Source organism: Cryptomeria japonica, chromosome 11 (genome assembly GCF_030272615.1).
Source record: "Cryptomeria japonica chromosome 11, Sugi_1.0, whole genome shotgun sequence".
Taxonomy (NCBI): domain Eukaryota; kingdom Viridiplantae; phylum Streptophyta; class Pinopsida; order Cupressales; family Cupressaceae; genus Cryptomeria; species Cryptomeria japonica.
The window spans coordinates 18,600,019-18,624,733 of record NC_081415.1 but is presented as its reverse complement, the minus strand read 5'-3'; the positions used below and the strand labels follow the sequence as shown (position 1 = coordinate 18,624,733).

Below are 24,715 nucleotides of genomic sequence, written 5' to 3'. Positions count from 1 at the left end.
ACATAGAAAATTTGGTAAAAGTACTGCAGATCTATGGACAGGACCAGAAAACTTCAAAGTGGTGAAAACTCTCTAATTAGAAACGAGCTGCAGCAAATAAAGCTTTGATACCATGCAGGTGCTTCCACCCAACCTAGGAGTCAATCTATAGACATCCTCCATAGCTAAGAGAGATTCAACAGATGAGATGTATTGAGTTAAGAGGTGATTATCAATGTACAATAAGCTCTACTTAAATATGCAAGAGTAGTTAGGAAGAGTGGAGAAGGTTGACACAAGTGTCTCTGTAGAATTTTGAACCTGACCTATCTTCTCTGAACCAGCTGATTAGCAAACAAGAACAACAAAAAGAATAAATTGCAAAAAGAAATCGCAATTCAGAATAAAAAACAAAGTGCCCTATTTTTTTGGAATTGCACACACCAATTTCTTTATTGAAGCTTAATTAAAAAATTACATAGAGGTTGTATATATAAAGAATTTGTAGCCTAGAAGAATAAATAATAACTGCAGTTCTAAATATATTCCTAGCATTGCATGGAAAGCTACTAAGGCTCTCAAACTAAAAAAACAAACTACTCCCTAAATTAAGAATACAATAAGTGCATGCACAGCATGCTTTATTTACTAAAAACAAACTCATGCAAAAAACAAAACTAAAAATAGTCCTAAGGATTAATGCATGCTGAAGTACATGCTTTATTTGCATGAATAAACAAAAACTGATTTTAACTAAAAATAGCTTATGCATGGTGATGAATAGATAGATTCATGTCCAAACTAGAGCTGCATGGAGCTGTATGCTAGAGCTGCATCAGTTATCAACATACTCCCCCTTGATGCTGAGAGGGCTCACAATCTTATCTCGTAGTGCTATAAACTGAGCTTTCGCAACCACTTTGGTGAATATATCTGCTACATGATCCTGGGTGTTGATGTGCTTCAATTCAACATCCTTCTTCTGCACCAAATCTCGTATGAAGTGATATTTCAAATCAAAATGCTTTGTTCTGCTGTGATGAACCGGATTCTTAGCTAACTTTATGGCACTCACATTGTCACAATAAATTACTGTAGGCTGAATTTGTTTTTCTCCAATTTCTTCCAAAAATTTTCTGAGCCAAAGAGCTTGTGTACCTGCTAAGGTAATTACAACATACTCTACTTCTGTAGATGAGAGGGCAACAATACTTTTCTTTTTTGAGCTCTAGGTAATTAAACTAGAACCAAAAGAAAAAAAATTCCAGATGTAGATTTACAGTCATCCATACTACCTCCCCAATCTGAATCACTAAAGCCTACAAGATTGAACTTTTCAGAAGAGTAGTAATGAATACCATAACTTAAATTCCCTTTCACATACCTCAAAATCTTCTTGGTTGCCTTCATATGTATTTCAGATGGATTTGTCATATACTGTGAAACAAGTGAAACTAAATAGGCAATATCAGGCCTCGTGTGGATTAGAAACATCAAGCTCCCCACAAACTTATGTAAGCTAACTCATCAACTAAATCAACACCATCATCTCAACATAACAAAACTCCATGAGCACTTGGAGTGGAGGCAAGGTTACAATCAGTCATATTAAATTTCTTCAGCATATCTTGTGCATACTTTGTTTGACAAATGAAAATCTCATCCTTACTTTGATAAACCTCCATTCCTAAAAAATATTTCATCAGAGCAAGATCTTTTATCTCAAATTCTTTCATCATAGAAGCTTTAAATTCATCTTTCATCTTAGAACTACTACCCATATACAAAAGATTATCAACATACAAAATTATGATGAGGATATCAATACCTTCTTATTTGAAGTAAAGGGTAGGATCACTCTCACTTCTCTGGAAGCCATTCTCCTGAAAGTATCCATCAATCCTGGCATACCATGCTCTTGGTGCTTGCTTGAGGCCATACAAAGCCTTCTTCAACCTGTAAACAAGATGCTCTTTTCCTTCCACTTCAAAACCTTGTGGCTGCTCCACATATACTTCCTCTTCTAAGTACCCATTCAAGAAGGCACTTTTCACGTCCATATGATGTATGATCCACTTCTTTTGAGCTGCTAATGAAATCAACATTCTTATGGTCTCTTGTCTTGCTACTAGTGCAAATGTCTCTTGATAGTCAATTTCATACTTCTGTGTGAAGCCTTTAGCAACTAATCTTGCCTTGTGTCTTTCAGCACTCCCATCACTGTTAAACTTGGTCTTGTAGACCCATTTGGTGCCAATCATTTTTTTGTCATGTGGAAGTTCTGTTAACTCCCACGTGTCATTCCTGTGAATGGAATCCATGTCTTCTTCCATGGCTTTCACCCAAATCTCATTAGTACATGATGGTTCAAAATTAGCCTTGGCTAATAAAGCAAAATTCACTATCTCACCTATTGGGTTTTCTTCATATACTTGATTTCCACTCCCCTGGTAGATATCACTCAATTTCCTTACCTTCCTTGTAGAACTTGGAGAAGAAGCTGGACTTGAATTTGGTACTGAAGAACTTGATGAAGAGCTACTTGGTGGAGTTAAACCACTAGATACAGAAACATTAATTGGCTGGTCATGATCAATATCAGCAATTATATCATCATTCAAAACATATTTTGGCTTCTTAACATGGCCTTTTTGATGACCATAAACTCCCCCTTCATAAAAAATCACATCTCTTGAGACAATAAGCTTGTTAGTGAGCGGATTATACAATCTATAAGCCTTACTTTTCTCACTATACCCAATAAAAATACATGACTCACTCTTTGCATCTAACTTCTGTCTATTCTGATCAGGTACATGCACATAAGCCAAACAACCAAAAACTTTGAAATGATTAACATTAGGCCTTTTACCATACCAAGCTTCATAAGGAGTCATCTTTTCTAGTGCACTGGTGGGGCTACGGTTGAGGATGTACACCATTATAGCAACTACATCTCCCCAATAAGAATTGCTCAATCCCTTGGTTTGTAACATGCACCTTGCCATTTCAACTAGAGTATGATTCTTTCTTTCAGCTACCCCATTTTGTTGAGGTGTGTATGCAATAGTAAGTTGCCTCTTGATGCCATTAAAATCATAATAACTTTGGAAAGCCTTTGAGAAAAACTCTCCTCCATGATCAGTCCTTAAACTTTTGATCTTGCACCCTTTCTCATTTTCCACAAGGGCTTTAAACTTCTTGAATGTATCTAAGACTTCATCTTTGGCCTTCAAAAAATATACCCAACGATTTCATGAGTAATCATCAATAAAAGTGATGAAATATGATGACTTACCCAAACTCTTAGTCTGCATAGGACCACATATATATGAATGAACAAGCTGAAGTGGGTGATGCGCCTTCCATGCATTGCCCTTTGGAAAATTTTCTCTTGCATGCTTTCCTTTAGCACAACCTTCACAAACCTCCTTGTGTTCCTCAACCTTGGGCAAACCAGAAACTAATGTATGTGAGGTTAGAAACTTCAAACTATGAAAATTTAAATGCCCATCCCTGAGATGCCATAACCAACTTGAATCCTCATAAGCCATATTTGCCAAATTGTTGTTATGTTCACCAAACCTCAAGGGGAACATCCTATTTCTTGTCATAGGAACAACAATGATCACCCTATTATCCTTATTCTTATCATAGATAGTACAAGTCTTATTCTCAAAGACTACTTTATAATTTTTTTCACATAGCTGCCCAACACTTAACAAATTGTGCTTTAGTTGTGGAGTATAATAAATATCATGAATACTCTTTATACCTTCTTTTGTTTGGACCTCCATAGCTCCTTTGGAAGCAACCTCCAATTATTTATCATCACCAAGCTGGATCTTGGATTTGAAACTTCCATCCTTTGTTGAGAACAACTTCTCATTCCTTGTCATATGGTTAGAGCATCCAGAATCTAGGTACCAAACCTGTTTACTAGTATTTTCACCCTTGGCATAAGATAAAAATAAGTGATTAGGAGGATTCTCACTACTTTCTTGAGCATAGTTAGCACTTTTACCTTCTTTCAATTTGCATTCTCTTTCAAAGTGGCCATACCTGTTACAATGGTAACATTGAACATTTCTCTTATCAAATATGTCTCTACCTCTTCCTTTGGAACCACCTATTCCTCTTGAACCACCTCTTCCTCTTCCTCTTGAAGAATTTTGGCTTTGCCCTTTACCTTGGCCTTGATTGATTTGGACACTACTGCTGCTTGTATCTTTATTGTTTGTGATTAGCAATTTAGAGGAAAACGCTTTCTCCACACCTTCAAAAGAATCTTTCAATCTTTCTTCATGAGACATCAGGGATCCAACCAGTTGATCAAACTGTAGTTTTGTCAAATCCTTTCTTTCTTCTATGATTATTGCTACATGATTCCATCTGGATGTCAAAGATCTTAACACCTTTTTAATCAAAACTTCATTGCTTACAATTTCCCCAAGTGTAGCCATTTTATTGACCACATCTTTGACTCTAACACAATAATCGCTTACACTTTGAGCTTCTTGCATCTTCAAATTCTTGAACTCTCGCTTCAATGTCTGAAGCTTGACCACTTTAACTTTATCACTACCCTAGTAAGCTTCTTGTAGAATCTTCCAGGCATCTTTGGCAGTTGTTGCTCCTGATATTCTTGAAAATAAGCTCTTATCAAGAGCTATCTGAATGTGAAACAAAGCTTGAGCATTCTTTTTCCTTTCTTCCTTTCTTGTTGTTCTTTCATTGGTTGTAAGGGCATTCCAATAGCTGGCTCCTCATAACCTGATTCAATAATCTCCCATAAATCTTTTCCAATAAAAAAGGTTAGCATCTTAATGCACCAATAATCATAATCATTCCCATCAAATTCTGGAACGAGCATATGGCTAGAATTCAATATGATTAACTTTGGCAAAATTCCAACAATAAAACTTTAATCCAAAACAATTTTACCTGCTCTGATAACACTTGTAGAATTTTGAACCTGACCTATCCTCTCTGAACCAACTGATTAGCAAACAATAACAACAAAAAGAATAAATTGCAAAAATAAATCACAATTCAGAATAAAAAACAAAGTGCCCTATTTTTTTGGAATTGCACACACCAATTTCTTTATTGAAGCTTAATTAAAAATTTACATAGAGGCTGTATATATAAAGAATTTGCAGCCTAGAAGAATAAATAATAATTGCAGTTCTAAATATATTCCTAGCATTGCATGGAAAGCTACTAAGGCTCTCAAACTAAAAAATCAAACTACTCCCTAAATTAAGAATACAATAAGTGCATGCACAACATGCTTTATTTACTAAAAACAAACTCATGCAAAAAACAAAACTAAAAATAGTCCTAAGGATTAATGCATGCTAGAGTACATGCTTTATTTGCATGAGTAAACAAAAATTGATTTAAACTAAAAATAGCTTATGCATGGTGATGAATGGATAGATTCATGTCCAAACTAGAGTTGCATGGAGCTGCATGCTAGAGCAGCATTAGTTATCAACAGTCTCAATTTGGAGGAAATAGAGTTTTGACAAAACTCAACAGTATCCATCTACCTCATTAATGTGTTCACCTAAGTTAAATTAAGTAAATAGTCGAAACTACCAACAAAGATAACCGCCACCACCACTATTTGAGGGCCAACTACTACCACCACTAGTAGAAAACTCCACACCACCTGTAGGCCACCTGGAGGTATAACCTTTGTGTAAGGGAGAAGCAGAGTACTACTAAGTCAAGCCACCCCTAACACTAGAGTGGCAATGAGGGGCTTGAGATCTTGGTGACCAACAATGCCAAGTTGAGAAACTCTAATTGTATGTGCAATCACAAGGCATAGAGTAGCCACAAGAAGAAGAAATTTATGGGGCACCCTAGACATAGTGCATGGAGCATTACCCTAATGATCAAGTAGCTCGTAAAGGTGAGCAACCTCTAGGGCCAGTTTGTTAGGCTGAATTTGAATCTAAAGCTTAACAGAGTGAATTCCAAGCTTGTGTAGCATATTGAGAGGCATTTATGACACAACCATGTTGAATGTCTATCAATCTAGCCATATGAGATGGTATTGGACTCTCATATCTTCCCATGTGCAAAGACTCATAGGAGCTCTATAGAACAAATCTCAAGGCATGTAAATGCCCTTCTTATGGAACATCAAGGTACAAACTTAAGGTAGGCAAGCCAAGGGGATGCCTTGAATTTGAATGAGAGGATACCACCCGAAGTTGTGCTAAATAAAATATAACCCATTTTGAAAGATAGAACAACTAGTACACCAAAAGTCAAGGCTTAATGGATTCCCAAGCATGCCAGATACTCTTGGCAATAAAGTTATCCTTGATATGAATACCCTTTTGCATAATAAGAAGGGTTTGAAATCCAATTCCCTTCTAAGCTAGCTTGTAAACTAGATAAATAGAGTAAATGTAGTTTCTTAGAAGAATCTTCTAGCCGTCATTACAAGAATTAGCTGAAGCTCAAATAATCCATTTTGCACAAAGAGCCAATCACTATCTCTGAGTGGAGGGTACACCAAGCCCACTAGAATCCTGCAAGAGACAATAGAACTCCTTGGCAACATGGTGAAAATCTTTGTGATATTAAAAGAAGCTCATAAAAATTCACAAAGAAGTTTTCCCAACCTCAAATAAAAGGCTTTAGAAGGGGCCCAACAAGAAGAATAATACACATGGGTGGCATCAAGGATTTTAGAACATACCTAGAATTTACCAACCAAGGAAAGAGGCTTAGTAATCTAGTATGAGATTTTCTTCTCAATTTTGGCAAGAACCACATTCCAAAGGTTGATAGGAGAAGCCTGAAAAGAAAAGGGAACACCAAGAAATTGAAAGATTTCCATACGACCAATCCACTTCCACCCATACCCAAGAAACCAAGAAGGCACAAGAAGGAAAGAATGGCAATAACACTACCTTATATACCACTCAATGACAGAACTAGAAGATAGACAAAAGCTATCCATACAAAAAAGAGCATCTTTGATATTTTTCTCCTCTTCAATAAGAGTGAGAAAAGAGTCATCCATAAAATATGCACTAACTAGTTGGTTAGGTGACTCAAGCAGGCAAATTCATCATAGTCTCCTAGCAGAGATAGATTTTGCCAACAAATACACAAATCCTTTAGAAGAAAGAACATGCAAAGATGGAGCAAGAGGACATCTTTGATGGATTAATTGATGAAGCCTAAAAGAAAAAGACTGATTACCATTAATGGTGACACGTGTAGAGTCATTGCCAAAAACATTTGCATGGACTAAATAAAGTGAGGAACAAAATCAAGAGCTCCAAACATGGCCTGAATAAAGGGTCTTTCAATACAGTCATAGGCCTTGGATAAATTATTTTTAAAAAATGGGCTCTTTGTTTAGATCATCGAGCCAACTACATACCAACTAGAGTGCACATACATTGGAATCTTTTGAAGCTATTGGGGAAAAAAATCAGTAAGTATGACTGGTACCCAAAAGACGATGGTGAAATACCTTGCCTATTGCCCAAAACACGTGAATATTGGGCAAATGGGAGATAGACCCTCGATCCATCATATTCGCCGATTTCAAAATCCTCAATCTTGATTATTCACCAGTTGGCAAAAATTCACCACTAATGGGACATTCATACTAAATGATGAACATCCCATTATTTCTTATAGGATTATCCCATTAACATAGAGGCTAGGTTAATTACTTATCAATAATAAATAATTCTTAATGACATGTTGTGAGCATCATCACGTACCTTATTCATAGTCATCAACAAGCCATAAAGGACGTACCAACAACCTCATAGTCTTACAACACACACACAAACACACACACATACACATGCACACATTTTCCTTAGCTATGAATACTACTCCTATTATACCCAAAAAAGTTAAGAAGAGTTCATTTATGAATTAAATCAAGGATCTTATGATTAACCTAGGCCACTTATAATTCTACCATATTTAACATGATAAATTGAATAAATGTAGTAACAAGACCATATACAAAATTTCTACACAAACTAGATATGATATATCTAAATAACAAATATTTTCCATCTAATATATTTCTCACACACAAACCTTCTTTAGAAAACCTAAAGCAACATCTAATTATTATAATACACAATTTTAAATACAATTTCAACTACTAATTTACAAAAAGGAAACATTACTTTTTTTACAACTAACTATTTTATATTATACTATCAAATATGTTACACAACAAAAACTAATCACTAAATTAAGAGTAGTCTAATTTTTTTTCCTCTTCAAGAATGTTCATAAATAGTAGGAGAAATGAAAGAATTCTTTTCACTATTCAAAGCTATATCTTGTTGTATTATAAAGGCTATCATTTTTTCCACAAGATTTACTAGAGAAGATCTAGTAGTTGAGCATATGTGGAAATTTCAAATGACTTCAATTTTTTATATCAATCTGTTTGACAAGTCTGTTTTTTATAACTAAGATTTTACAGCCACATCAGTATATTTTTTTGTCGAGGTGTCCAAAAACGTCAAGAGAAAAGTTAGACTGATAGTTGTACACTAAATCATATTTTATTGATGCATTAATATGACATCATATAATTTATTACTTTTTAGATCTAAAAAATATATTTCATTTATTATGCCGAGAGGCATCTACAATGACATCAAAATGTCCGTAAACAAAAATCCATTTTTGAAAAAAATTGACATGCAAGTGACAAGCAAATGCATGAAATATGCCATGTTTCAGCTTTTGTGGAGGTGTTATTTTATTACTCCAAATAAAATAGAACCCTCACCACTTGTCTTAGGCTAGATTCCTAACTTTTTGCATGTAGGACTTTAATAGATTTGTATTATTGGTGTTCAGTATTTTAGAAGAACACCCCACAGATGTTGTAGGTTGACTGAGTGGTCCTAAGCTTGTTTGTGAATTAACGCATGAATATTGTTTAGTTTTTTCTTTCTGATTTTATATTTGAAAAACCAGAAAGCTTTTAATTTTGGAATAGACAAGACCTCTAGTAGAGACGCGAGAAGGGAAACTCCGCCACAAACAATGAAAATTTTGCAAGACATAAAAAGGTAAATCTGCACCTTTTTGTAAACCTGGATTACTCAAGTTATTTCTTTATGTTTTTGGGTTTGTATTAATGTTTCATTTGTTATAGAAGATTTTATATTATTCATGACAATTTAATATGGAAGAATGAGTTTTTAAGCTGAAATCTCTTTAGATGAAAGCTAAGAATCAAATCGTATTCATTTCATTAAATTCATTTGAGATATCTCTTATGATATGAAGACTATATAATAAAAAAATTTAAATTTTAATGAACTCATTTAAAATCATTCAACTTCATAAAAACTGTATTTCAGATTGTTTTTACGTTTTTTTTTTTCATTTTAATACATGTTGGTCATTATGTTTTATGTTCGAACAGAAAACCGAAGTGGAGCTGGTGGTCGACAATGGCAGGCGTAGCGATCGTATTTTTACTCTTCCCTCGTTTGGTTACTGCAAGTGCAGAACCCTATACAAGTTTTACCTTCAATCAATTCGATGCCTCGGCCCTCAAATTGTTTGGGACTGCTTCAGTGCAGTCCAAAGCCATCTCTCTTAATAATCAATCCCATTACAGTATCGGCTGTGCATTTTATCCACTTCCTGTGCGTATGAAAGATATTGGTGAGTCTCTGAATTCTACTATGTCTTTCAGCACAACCTTTGTGTTTAAAATAATAAAGCCCAACTTAGGGCATGGACTGGCGTTTATAATGACACCCCACAGATCTCCAGAGGGATTTCTACCAGCGGAATACCTTGAATTGATTAGCAATACTTCAAGTCTAGGAAAGGCCTCTAATCATCTCTTTGCGGTTGAGTTCGACACCTTAAAGAACGAAGAAATTGAGGACACCAACGACAATCACGTTGGTGTCGATCTCAACTACCTCAAGTCTGTTGGAAGTAATTTCTCCCGCTGGACTTCAGTTTGCTATCAGTTCCACCAAAGTCTGTAAACTCTGCGCCTGCCGGCTTCTGGATTGACAACAATTAGTTTAAAAATTTGGATCTCGACGACGGTCAGAATTTTCAAGCTTGGATTGATTATAACCATCTTCTAAACGAGCTCAAAGTAACCATTGGTCACGTTTGTTCAAGTCGCCCAGAGAAACCGCTGATATATCTGAAAATATGTCTCTGTCCAACATTCTTGAAGAAGAAATGTACGTTGGTTTCTCAGCAGCTACAGGCAATCTTTATGATGAGAATTACATAGCTGCCTGGAGCTTTACTACAAACGGAGACGCCTCGTTCAAATCTTTGGAGCTATGTGTTCCCATTACACAGAGAAAATCCAAGAGCTCAAATTCCAGATTGATAGCTGGCATTGTAGAATTTTGCAGCAACTTGTAAGCAAAATAGAGAAAAAAATCAAAATTGAATGAATGCAACTTAATCATCTTCATTATAAATTTATATGAATTACAAATGATTTATATATCATAAGAGCATAAATTATGCACAAGATGCATGAAATTTCTTAGATCGGGAACTAATTCTATGAAAAAGAACTGGGAGATGAAGATTAACTCCTTTGTTAGCTTAAACAAGAGCAACTCAGAATTACGGAGATACTGGAAATCAACCGTAAATCATGGAGAGGACTGTATGTTAAGTTGCGCTAACAGGCATTACCACGGCTTGCGTCCTTCTCCTCCTGGTGGTGGTGGCAGCATTGCTTGTGCGGTTGAAGAGAAAGCAGTACAGAGATATTATTGAAGAATGGGAGATGGAGTACTGGCCTCACAGATCTAAGTACAAAGACCTACATATTGCAACAAGGGGTTTCGGAGAGGATGGACTTTTGGGATCCGGAGGCTTCGGTCGAGTCTACAGAGGAGTATTGCCCACAAACAGCCTCCAAGTAGCGGTGAAATGTATCCTTAGAGAAACCGAGGAAGGGATAAAGGAATTCATAGCAGAGATCTCCAGTCTTGGTCGCCTTCAACATCGAAATCTTGTGCAGATTAGAAGCTTCTGCAGGCGAGTAAAGCAGCTATTCATAGTTTATGACTACATGCCAAATGGGAGCCTAAACAAGAAGATATTTGGAAAGCCAAAAATGGTGTTTGAATGGGTTCACAGGTACAAAGTCCTGAAAGATGTCGCTGCGGGTTTGCTGTATCTTCACGAAGAATGGGAGCAACGTGTAGTGCACAGAGACATCAAGTCGAGCAACGTTTTGCTGGACGCAGAGCTCAATGGAAAGCTTGGAGATTTCGGGCTTGCGCGTCTATACGAGCATAACAAAAACTCACATACTACTCGTGTGGTGGGTGTATATGGTGAAAATGGATAACAATAATAACAACATTGAAAGGCTAAATGAATTCAACCACCAAACCCTAGTCTAACAATCAACAAAGATCCACCATAACATATGAAGATTACCTAAGACAATGCAAATCAAATGAAATCACAAAGATTATACCATTACATGTCCAATAGGGTTTTGATCTTCATTCTTCCTATCTCCATTGATCTTGCTTGATATATTTGCTCTCAGATTTTATGTGCACAAGAGCTAAACAAAGAACGGAATGTGGTTGCAAGTAGGATTGTAGTATAGTCAAGTCCTTAAGATCAGTGATTAGCATGCATAGAATGATTAGAATGATTGATTAGGAATGAATGATTAGGGTTTGATAATGAAGAAAGCATCTCCTTATATAGAATACACTATATGAAATGGAGGGATAAGATTGAGAGGTGTAAAAGGAGGTCGGTTATGATTAGAGGGTAGATAGAAGAAATAATAAAATAATGAAAAAGGTAGGTAGTGTATGAATTAAGAGATGAATGACGTGTCATGGGTAGAAAAGGCTAATGAATTAATTAAATAAATAAAGGTTTATTTAATTAATAGAAGAAGTAAGATAATTAAATAAATAAGATATTTATTTAATTTAGGAAAATGATTATTTTAATAAATAAATGTATTTATTTAAATGAGAAATAAGGCTAGAAGAGGATAAATGAATTAATTAAATAAATAAAGATTTATTTAATTAATAGAAGAATTAGGCTTAGATAATTAAATAAATAAAATATTTATTTAATTAGACATGACAATTTTAGGTGTCTACATTTTGCCCCTCTTTGAGACAATGCGGCTTGTCGCGCTATTTCAAAGAAGATAAGATGAACTGATACAGAGTTGCCCTATAATGGGAATGATATGCCCCCTCGAGAGATTGGATGAAAATGTCTGAAAAGATTGCAGACAATCTCTCGATAAGAAAGAGAGGCTAGAATGGACTGACCGGATAAAGTGACAAAGTCACGGGATAAAGAAGACTGACTCGAGAAACGAAGGCTAGGGGTAGTCTATAAGATAGACCACGGGGGAAAATACATCCTCATTGTCATCTACACATCCACGAGAGATTAGAGTGAAGAGAGAGAAAAGAGCAACAACAGTCAGCAGTGATGGCTTTGGTTCATAGATTTGATCGCGTTCGCCGATTCTAGAGGCCAGCAGAGGTAGGAGAGCTAGTAAGTACCACAAAACCTCCTCGTACTTTGATGCATTTATTGCTGTCATTAATGCATGCTAGGTAATGTAATAAATGCGCATTTATGTCAGGAAAGCATGTTTGTATCCAAAAATGTGAATTTTTGTCTTCTAGGTCAAATCGGCAGTTCTGTGATGAACATATGCTGTCGGTTGGATAAGCTGCTGAGGGGATACACTCAAGCAGGTCCTCTAGGAAGACTAGGATAGATCAAGGCACTTTGTGATGAACAGTGAGTACCAAGATAGAGTATTTTGTGATGACCAGGGAGTACTGAAATATGAGCAGCACTTTGTGATGAACAGGGAGTGCGAATGTGAGTAACACTTTGTGATGAACAGTGAGTGTCACACACGTAGTACTTTGTGATGAATAGGGAGTACCACTAGGATAAATAGAAATACTTTGTGATGAACAGGGAGTGTAACTAGGATAGATAGCAATATGCATTTAGATAAAAAGTAGCATTTTGTGATAAACAGTGAATGCCACTATAACTGACATGATTGAGTTGTTTGACTACAGGAGTATTTGCCGATGCTAGAGTCACGAGAGAGATTCCCGTTGACGCAGAGGTTGCGACCTGAGTTGTCGCTCGAGGACAGAGCTGCCATCGAGGAGATGGGTTTGAGACATGTGCTGTATGTGCCTGAGTTTCGAGCAAACATGGGTTTGCTGACTGCGCTTGTAGAGAGATGGCACTCTGAGACATGCATGTTTCATCTGCCGATGGGTGAGATGACAGTCACCCTGGAGGATGTATATAGGATTATGCGGATACCGATTGATAGGGAGCTGATTCCGTACGATTGAGACGGAGACAGGGATGCCCTTAGACGAGTGTTCTAGGATCCAAGACTGGAGATGAGGGTGGGACACGTGGCATGGGATACCATGACATGGATAGGATTAGCACTACCAATAGTGTTGGCAGGAGTGATCAGTGAGTTCCTCTGTATCAGTTTTGTACCATTTTGTATAATGATGTAGACACCTACGGGTGATTGTAGCCATATGATTTTGACATCATTGTATCATGACATTTTATATATATATATATGAGATGATTCATCTTTGCGGCAGCTATATGCATGTGTACCTATGTGATGAGATGTTCTTATGTGATGCTTATGATATGGATGCAAATATGTATATGATGCAATGCAGTATTTTTGTTCTTTTTTTCTTTTTTTTTTTTGCTCATTTATGTTTTATATGTGTATGCATGATGCAAATGTGAATGTAAGTAATGCAGATGAATATGATAATGCAAATGTAAATTGTGCTAACAGGTGTTGTGTGTAGGATGTGATGCAGTTGTGATATCTATATGTATGTATGAAATGCTTATATGTGGTAATGTAGGTGCAGCTACATGAAATGCAAATGTTTTTGGTGTGTCATTATACTCAGTCATGTGATAGCAGGCTACGCGGACTTGAGAAGGACGATGGAAGTCAATCAAGAAAGGGGGATGGAAGACAGAAGATATGAAAGTGAAAGAGCTTCTGTGTGTTATCATCATTGAGCTTTATTATGGCAAAATAGGTTATGACAATCGAGGCATATGTTCGACCCAGAAAGTCATTGTACCTGTTTGCATGGAGATAAGACAGTCACAAACAAGGAATGCCCCAGTTCACACTAGACTCACAGTGTCCTCATATCCTTGGATAAGTCATAGCATTACTAAGAGACAATCCACAGACAGCAAATACAAAATAGGTGACGATACCCCATCCTCGCCTTTCTAGTCAAAGACATCCTAGAGATAGAAGCTCTAGTCAGAGACATCTCAGAAAAGCTAAAAGACATGTCACCAAAAAAGATGAAATCAAAAGAAAACCAAGACTCGACACCAACATCCACTGTAGTCCTCAAGTTTAGTGTCTCTTGTCACCTGTATAAGTCTTATTTGATTGTGGTCACAATGTTTACTTTCACAGAAAGGATAGATAGCACGGAACCATAATGTTGTCTGAGTTTGTTGAAATATTTGATTTGTTGAAGCCCATTGTTGTTGCTGTGTCTCATCTAAAACTGACTGAATCCATGAAACTGATACTTTATTGCGGATCTGTGATGCAAATGTTGCTTTATTGCGGATTGTGCACGGATAGACTGAAGGAAGCTGGAAGAAACTGTACTCCTCGAAACATGTGATGTTCTCAGTTCCACACCCATCACTAGATGTAGGATTTTGCCTTAGCCACAGATAGGATCTGATTTATTATGGATGGAAAGGGATGTGAAAAGGGAGATTTATTATGAACGGCTAACCAATCTTGGGTAGATCAATAACAAGCCATGATGGGACTGGGTAAGTTTATTATGGATGAATAGGTTGTGAGTGTGTGCAAAGTGAAAGGATGAAAGAGAATCCTGAAGGAGGGAGGAGCAATGTCTCTACGCATGGCGCTGGTGATCCAGTTTTCACCATGGTACTTGCCCAGGGCGCCACCGAAGTGGTTTTCACCGTTGGACGAAATTATTTCTCTTTACTTTTTTCGATTTTTCAATGTTTTTTGTGTCACAAGGCGCCTGTTTGCCAGGTTTTCACCAAGTAACAATTTTTTTGTTTTATAATTTTTTTTGTATTTTTGAATTTTTTTTATTTTTTTTTATTTTTGAATTAGGATACTCTGAAGAGCTATGTGTAGAACCTGTGAAGGTGCATGCTATTGATAGGATCCTCCAAAGGTTCACCTTCTGTAGTTGAGAGCTGATATGCCCCAGATCCATATGTTGTTGTAATGATGTAAGGACCAAGCCAATTTGGTTCAAACTTGCCCTTCTTCTCTCTGTCTTGTTGATGTTTGGGATTTTATTTGAGAACTAAGTCCCCTACCTCAAATGTGTGAGGCTTGACTTTATGATTGTAGATGCACTGTTCCTTGACTGAATGATGTGTAGCTTGAGTGTCTGTCTTCCTTGATAAAGGAACTGAGATAGGATTACTAGTGTGTGGACTACACAGGCCCGTATGCATGTCACCTGAAGAAGTTTGGGCATCCCTGATAACAAAGTCCTTTGAGTAAGCTCCATTAAAGGTCCATGATGTATCGCCAGAAGGTAAAGGATGTGTGGAACAAGTGGATGAGTGATGAAGGCTTATGATTGCGAAAAGAAGTGAAAGTAGGATAGCATGATGGAGACTTAGGATCAACAAGTAATCTTTTTGACTTGAAATTTTAGAACTTTTGCCCCCAGTTATTTTGATATTAGGGGAGATCAACTCTTGCTCTTTTTGCTTCATAGGAGTTTTATCCTTGACTTTGATTTTTGTAGAGTCCAATAGCTTTTGATTTTGATTTGGACTGAAGCACTTTTCTTTATTTTTGACTTTTAGATTTTTCTTTTCAAAGCTTGATTTTTGATCCCCAATGAGTAAGGGCTTTTGTAATTCTTGTTGATCCAAGTCTGGAAGTGGAGTGGAAATGGAATGAGTGGATGATATGGTAAGGCTATGTGAGTTCTCAAGAGGGTTGGCAATACGCTCAATAGATTCTTTGTTGGAACCATTCTTAGGACTATTGATTTCAAGAGTTGCTTGCACCACTAGAGGAGATTTGCATTCAGACTCAGTAGCCACAACACTAGGTGGTTCACACCCAATTCCTTAGCATTGCAAATTGCTTATAGATTGTTCTTGTTGACTGAATGGCTTAGGAGATAGTGGGAGTTGATCAACATGAAAGATATACTCACCACATCCCATGTCTTTAATCTTGAACTTGTCTTTGAGCTCTGCTTGTTTGGATGTAGAAGCTTTCAAAGATTCTGGATCCACATATGTTGATGAAGGAATAGCTTCTCAATTGACTGGTATTGTTATTTCTGATCTATGTCGCATATTGTTGCAATATATGAATGAATTTGGATCCGCTTTGACAGTCACTTCAACTCCATTGTGTGGAAACTTGATACATCGATGATATGTAGATGGTACTGTGTTCATCTCATGAATCCATGGGTGTCCTAGCAATATGTTGTATGTGAGATCCAAGTCTAGGACTTGACAAACCACATCCTTTGTAACTGGCCCAACTCTGAGAGGTAGGGTGACTATGCCCTTGGATGAACGCTCTTCCTCATCATATGCCTTAATGGTGATCTTGTTTGTAGAATTCACAGCTTTATCAGAATATCCCAATTGTGTGATAGTGCTTAATGTGCAAATGTTTAGACCTGCTCCTCCATCTATCAGGACTCGTTTTATTCGATGTTTGTGTATGAAAGCTTCAATGTGTAGCGGTGCATTATGTGGCTGACTTACGGAGGCATCATCGGCTTCTGTGAATGTAAGGGAGTGTGGAATGGAAAGGTATCCCACCATGGCTTGAAATTGGTCCACGTTTAGATCAGTAGGAACAGCAGTATCTCTCAAGATTTTGTCAAGAATAGCTTTATGTGCGGGGGATATGCGTAATAGTTCAAGGATTGAAATGAGCGCGGGTGTCTTCCCTAACTGTTCTACAAGGTCATACTCAGGTTTGGTTGATGAAGAGGCAGTGTTTTTAGCTGGAGCACCTTGCAAAGTAATTTTACCTCGACGGGTTGTAACGTGACATTCAGAGGTAGGTTCGGAAGAAGATCCAACACCTTTTAGGACAATCCTGGGTCTCTGAGTAGAATTCTCAGATGCTTTGTCCTTGATGATAATAGTAGAGACGTAATTGTCCATCAAGATATTATTGATAGTTGAATCATAGTTGTAAGATGCTCTGGTATAGTTGGTTTGGTCATCTGTGGCTTTAGCTTTTCCCTTGTCATGTTTTGGGAATGGTTCCTTAAACATCTCATGTTCTTGATTGGATGAGTGTCCCTCAATCTCAATGTCACCTCTATCAATGAGATCTTGTATGATGTTCTTCAGTTGATGACAATTTCCTATCTTATGACCCTTGCTCTTATGAAATTCACAATACTCATCATCATTCCACCAATTCGGCTTAACCTTTGGTTCATATGGAGGAAAATCTGGAACTGTGATTACCTTGTTTGCCACAATCTTCTTGAAAACTGACTCAAGTGGTTCTCCCAATGGAGTGTACTTCCTTCGTGATCTGGAAGTTGTTTGAGTATTTACTTGATTGTTTGTAGAACTTGATCCAGAAAAAATGAATTTGGGTCACACTGTGTTGGCATCAACAACACCATCATTGACTGTGTTCTTGTTTTTATTCCAAAATCTTGGCTTGTCTTTTCCTTTAAAGTCATCTTTGTTTTCCTTGAATATCTTGATGACTCCTTGTTCAATTAGGACCTTTTCTGTTGCTAAGCCTTTTTCGATAACGTCCTTGAAGGTAGATAAACAAGCTTTCCTTAAGTCATAACCAATCTCTTTGTTAACATTTTGGGTGAACATCTCTACCATTTGTTTTTGTGGAATCTCACAAGAGCATCTGCTAGCTAGATTTCTCCATCTTTGTAAAAATGATGCAAAAGATTCTCCCTCTTTTTGCTTGGTGTTGCACAAAGTAGTGACTGATATGTCTGTCTCTATATTGTAGGAGAAATGTTGAATAAATGCTTCTGCTAGGTCACCCCATGACTTAATACCAGGTGGAAGTTGGGAGAACCATTCCATAGCTTGATCACCTAAGCTTTGTGGGAATAATCTCATCAAATATGTCTCTTCTGCTGCTACCTCAATGCAAGCTGTGAAAAATTGTCTTATGTGTGCCTTAGGATCCCCTTTTCCTCTATACTTATCAAATTTAGGCGTCACAAAGTGTGTAGGAAAAGGAGGCATTGGAATGCTCTTGTCAAATGGATAAGGACATATGTCTCTCATTGTATATGTTGGCTTCAGTGTATTTATGTCCTCCATTTTCTTTTGTAAGTCCCTGATTTGTTGCTCCAAATTGCTCTTAGGTGGAGATCGACTTCTTGGACCATATCCTATGTTTGAGGTACCCATTGGAGGAGGTGCATGTTGCATATATGGATGATATTGATCATACACATGTTCATATGGAGGAGGTATGTAATGATGCTATGTATATGGACCACTTGGTATAGATTCATGTTGAGGAACCCCATATCTATTTTGTCCATGTATACCATATTCTACAGGCATGTCATCTTCTATTGTATTGCCCCCAAATTTGACATGAGGTTTCCTTGTGTCCAAATTTTGAGCATGCCTTGGAATATCCCATTGCTTTGGTGGTTGATCCTTAGCATTGATATGTGATTGAGCATATTTTTCTCTATAAGACTTCCATAATGGTCTGCGAAGGTGAGTATCATATGTTTGACCATGTATATGTGGGACCTCTGGTTTTTGAAGCAAAGCTGATGGTGATTCAGGTACCATGTGTGGTCCTCTATTTCCTCCACTATTAGGTCTCCTTTGATCCATATTGGAGTGAGGTTGTTGCAAAGGTCTATGTTCCATTATTTGAGACATGTCAAAATCATGAGGTATCTTGGCTCCACTTTGTGCCATCATGTGTAAGAAGTATTGTCTATCTCTCCTCATTATTTCCTCAACCAATCGATTGAAATGGGGATTCATAATGGATTCTTCCACATCTGCTGAATGTACTGAAAAGTTGTCCACATTGTTATTTTGTGTAGCATTGTTGTTTATAGTGTCCATGTTCTCAACATTTGGATTGTTTCTATAGGCATCCATGTCAGGTAATGTAGTATGATCAGAATTGAAAAAGATCTCATTGTCATACTCATAAGAACTCATGTTTGCGGACTCTTGAGCCTCTTTAGTTTCTCTACTAGATTTTTGAAGACGGGTTTCAACTATGAACTAGGTATTGACCAAGATGTGTGAGACTAGATGAAAAATGGAAAGAGTATGGAAGACCAAGAGTTGGATGAAATGTAAATGAGTCTGAAGTGTACTTGTAATGTCCAAAGTGTAAGACCAAGTATGTATGTAGTAGAGTAGGTGTGACTTCCAAAGAGAGGATAGTTTCTCTTGATGAGGTAAGTTGACCTTGACTCTAAGTAAAACCAAATGAGACCCAAAGGTAAGAAACCTTGATGAGGGACCACTTAGCAAAGTGTTGTTGTATGTAGTGTGTTGACCAAATATGATGAGGACAAGCAAGTGACCTTTTGACTCAAGTTTAGACAAATGTAAATTTAATGCAAGATGTAAAGCAATGATGGAATTTGTGAGACCCAAAGACAAGTTGAATGCTAGATGAAAACCTAGAGAAACAACCTAGGAAGCTCAAGAATTCCGAAACTGATTGTTCTTGTTTGCTTGACTGTAAAATTTTTTCAATTTGTGAAGTTGTGACCAAATCTGAATGTTTGATTGTTTTTCGTGACAAGAGGACACAATGTTGATGAGGACTCAATGTTTGCAAGTGTTTAGACTCTCCAAGAAAAGTGTGTTGTTTGATGTAAAAATGTTTTGCATACACTTGAAAACATAAAAGACACAATGTTTTGCTGTTTGGTTTTGAATGTTTTGAATGTTTAAAATAAGTCAAGCACAATTCTTATGGCTGGCCAAGACAATAGTTGTTGATCCCACATGAGGTTTTACCCCCGAGGCTACGCTATTCAGAGCGGATACTTAGATGCTTGACCTCACTGGCTCCACCCTCGGCACTCACTTCTCGGGTCAGCCAAGCATCAGTCCCCACGAAAACTCCACGTGACAAACTTTGTATCTCTACTAAGAACCGTATGTGTGTGGGCCACTACCAGAGGTCCGACCTCCTGCCCCAACAACTAGAAGGATTTGGGTTTCTAAAACAAAAAGGTGCTAGTAAGGGCATCCGCTCATGTGGCCATACATGCAGCACTTTCAGCTCTGTAAATACAGAAGGCTCCCAGCCGGTAGGGGTTACGCCCTACAAATAATCAAATAAATTTGATCAAACGGGTTTATGGGGAGACATAGTGTCGGTATGAACTAATCAGCACACGTTATTCATAGTTTTCACCATGAATACATTTGATTATAGTGGTTCGGATGAGGTGGGTTTTCCTCGCTACCACTTGGGTCGTTCTCATCTCACTAGTAGTCCTAATGACCACACAGGAAGACAGGCCCTCTAAAGATTAAACAAAAAGAGCCTATTGCTCAAGACACAAAAGACAATGATTCAATTTTAGTGCACCAATTGAAGTGTTTGCTAGTCTATGAAAACAAGGCACACAATAAAAATCCAAAAACCCTTGCCAAGGATCTGCAACAAAGATTTATTAGTAGTTTGGATTGTTTGAAATAATCACCCCTTCCTGCAAGCACACAAGTTAGGTAAATTTTAGATCCAAAAGACTTTGTGAAATAGGGGCCTTCAATAATGCGTTTTGTTGACCAATTCAAAGATCTGATTCATCATAAAAAAAAACAACCTGTAAAATTTCAAGAGATTTCTAGAAATGTAAGAAAATCCAAAAAATTTGCTAATTTGCTCCAAAAATTAATTTTTTATGAAAAATCATAAAAAATTCATATAAAATGAAAAATCGATCCAAAAAATCCAAAATTTTTACTGGAGAGTCTTGATGGTGTTCCAAACTTTCACAAAAAATTTTCTGCAACAAATCCAAGCAGTTTGTGAGATATGAGTAAAATAATGCAAAACCCTAATTTTCAAAGATCTAATTTTTGAAGAATGATTTTGCATCAAATTTAAAATCACAAAGAACAGATCCTGTGTATAATTTTGAGAGATTTCCAAAAATGTAAGAAAATCCAAAAAATTCACTAATTTTCTCTCAAAATTAATTTTGTATGAAAAATCATAAAAAATTCATACAAAATGAAAAATAGATCCAAAAATTCTAAAATTTTTACTGAATCTTTCTGATAGTTTTTCTGACCTGCACAAAAAATTTAATGTCAAAATTCGAATTGGTTTGTGAGATCTGATCAAAATAAGGAAAAACCCTAATTTTTAAAGATCCGATTTTTAGGGAAATATTTTGCATCAAAATTAAAATCACAAAGAACAGATCCTGTGTATAATTATGAGAGATTTACAAAAATGTAAGAAAATCTAAAAAAGTCTCTCATTTGCTCTCAAAATTAATTTTTTATGAAAAATCATAAAAAATTCATAGAAAATGAAAATTTGTTCCAAAAATTCTGAATTTTGGATTGAGAGCTCCTGATACTTTTTTCAACCTGCAAAAAATATTTGGTGCAAAATTTCCAAGCCGTTTGTGAGATATGATCGAATCTCTCCAAGATCTTGATTTTGTGTCCAAAACCCTAGCTGCACAAGGTTATTCTCCAAATTGTTTTACAAAATAGCAATATAGGGTTAGAAAAATCTGCAAAAAACATAGATCTAAGAAAAATCCATATCCCACCGGGTGTGCCAAAATGTATATGGTGAAAATGGATAACAATAATAACAATATTGAAAGGCTAAATGAATTCAACCACCAAACCCTAGCTTAACAATCAACAAAGATCCACCATAACATATGAAGATTACCTAAGACAATGCAAATCAAATGAAATCACAAAGATTATACCATTACATGTCCAATAGGGTTTTGATCTCCATTCTTCCTATCTCCATTGATCTTGCTTGATATATTTGCTCTCAGATTTTATGTGCACAAGAGCTCAACAAAGAACGGAATGTGGTTGCAAGTAGGATCGTAGTATAGTCAAGTCCTTAAGATCAGTGATTAGCATGCATAGAATGATTAGAATGATTGATTAGGAATGAATGATTAGGGTTTGATAATGAAGAAAACATCTCCTTATATAGAAGACACTATATGAAATGGAGGGATAAGATTGAGAGGTGTAAAAGGAGGTCGGCTATGATTAGAGGGTAGGTAGAAGAAATAATAAAATAATGAAAAAGGTAGGTAGTGTATGAATTAAGAGATGAATGACGTGTCATGGGTAGAAAAGACTAATGAATTAATTAAATAAATAAAGATTTATTTAATTAATAGAAGAAGTAAGATAATTAAATAAATAAGATATTTATTTAATTTAGGAAAATGATTATTTTAATAAATAAATGTATTTATTTAAATGAGAAATAAGGCTAGAAGAGGATAAATGAATTAATTAAATAAATAAAGATTTATTTAATTAATAGAAGAATTAGGCTTAGATAATTAAATTTATTTAATTAGACATGACAATTTTAGGTGTCTACAATGGGAACGCTGGGGTATATTGTACCAGAGCTGATACACACTGGAAAAGCCAGCGCAGTTCCAGCCACAGATGTGTTCAGCTTTGGTATTTTTCTGTTGGAGGTTGCTTGCGGAAGGAAACCTGTTGAGCCCTCTCTCCAGCCTGAACAAATGATTATGGTTGACTGGGTGAGAGAGCTGTATGCTGCGGGAACTCTCATGGATGCAGCAGACCCGAATCTTGGTGGGCAATATGTGGAAAGTGAGATGGAGAGAGTGCTCAAACTGGGGCTGCTCTGTTCTAACCCACAGCCAGAAGGTAGGATCAGCATGAGACAAGCTCTGCAAATACTTGAGGAAGAAGCTCCAATACCAGGTTTTGATGCTACGTTTCATTTGGAGATTAATGAGCCCACCAGTACTTTGAAGTCTCCTCCAAATTCCATTTCCATCTCTCTTGAAGGACGATAGACTCTGCGCAATCAGGGCAAACCATCAGCTTTCTAAAACTTCTTTTTTGATGGTGCTGCTGTGAATAAGATGGATCTAACGTTCTAGTGTATAACAGATCCGTCATGGATTTTAGACCTATGGATGTAAGCATTTGTAGTATTTTGGATGCCTGTAGGATTCTCGAGCACCAACGTAGGTGAATGTAATCCCAGCTGATCCGTACGCCTGGTTATTTAGCAGCTGGTCAAAATAAAATTTATGTTCAGCAAACTAGCAACTGGTCAAAATAAAATTTATGTTTTAGTTTTGGATGTTTAGTCCTTATTGGTAGTCTTTTGACTATCGTTTATGTATCCTTTTTATTTTTTAAATGCAGTATTCAATTAAAAAGAAATTCTGATATAGATCATGTTCAGTTGTATCATTTACTTCCAATTATGCTATCAAGTATATTTGATAAAGAGTGTAAAGTGTTTTACTTTTCATTTGAATCGGAAGAGTGAGTGTCATACTTTAACAAATCAAAATATTTAATTATGATAGATTTTTTATTTTGTATAACAATTATTCTTTATTCAAATAAGTCAAATATTGTCTCGGGGCTTATCAATGCTTATTGAATTAGTAAGAGGATTTAATTAGAGGAAGTAATTTTTAAATGATTATTGTGTAGTTATTGTTAGATAGAGTATTATATTATTGTAATTTAAAATGAAAAAAAGAAAAGCAAATATTTGTTATATCTTTTTGTTTGGTAAAATTTAAGGAATATCATGATTTGATAAATAAAAAACATATTTATGAGTAAATTTTTTGTTTGTTTTCTTTAAAGTGGGTTTTTAGAGAAATTATGTTTTTGCCAACTAATTCAAAGGTTGTACACAATTCTTTTGGTTTAGATTCTTTTGGGTATACAAACATTGAAAATTTTGACAAGGTAATTCTAGTATAATATCGTACAATTTTGTATAGTGTTTCTTCAAATAGAAAAGCAAATAGAAAATTAAGACTTTATGAATAATAAAGAGAGTTATAAAAGGGTGCATTCATTATACCTATGCCTATTTATTTAGTAAATGTTCACAAATATACAAACCTTCAACCTTAAAATTTGGTAAACAAAATGGATAAGATGTGATTTTTAAAAAGAAAGTTGGGAATTTAAAAGAATTGTGTATAAAGTCACTACATCCTATAGCACAATAATATTTCAACTAATATTTTTTTCAAAACGTGTGTTAGTTTATATTCATCTAAAAATAATATACACACAACCACAAAAAACTTATAGAGGGACATATGGTCACCGCTCAAAGGCACGTGAGAAGTGCCTAGAAAGTCAACTAACATAAATAACAAAAATGCCACTTAATCTATGTGAACAACACTAGTGGGAGGTGTAAGAGGATCCCAGTCATCTGGTTTGCCCCATACGTAAATAGGGTCTAGGGTGACATGAAGAAGGGACCACCCCTCATCAACATTTGTCTCTCCCTCTTCTTTATCTTTAGTCCTCTTTGGCAAAATGGCCAAATCCAATCAAGGGAGCCTTTTGGAAGAGTCAAGCCAACCACCACTACTACTAACCATGGGCCAATGAC

The 24,715-nt window shown here is 36.2% G+C and overlaps 1 protein-coding gene across 1 annotated transcript; it reads left to right on the top strand.

Annotated features, from left to right (window-relative positions):
* Positions 1–10,182: 10,182 nt before the first annotated feature.
* On the top strand, positions 10,183–23,132 carry LOC131049529 (L-type lectin-domain containing receptor kinase SIT2-like). The gene is made up of 3 exons (XM_057983606.2): positions 10,183–10,375; positions 10,680–11,323; positions 22,674–23,132. Exons 1-3 carry the CDS (start codon positions 10,183–10,185, stop codon positions 23,130–23,132), a joined length of 1,296 nt encoding a protein of 431 aa, XP_057839589.2.
* Positions 23,133–24,715: the final 1,583 nt, after the last annotated feature.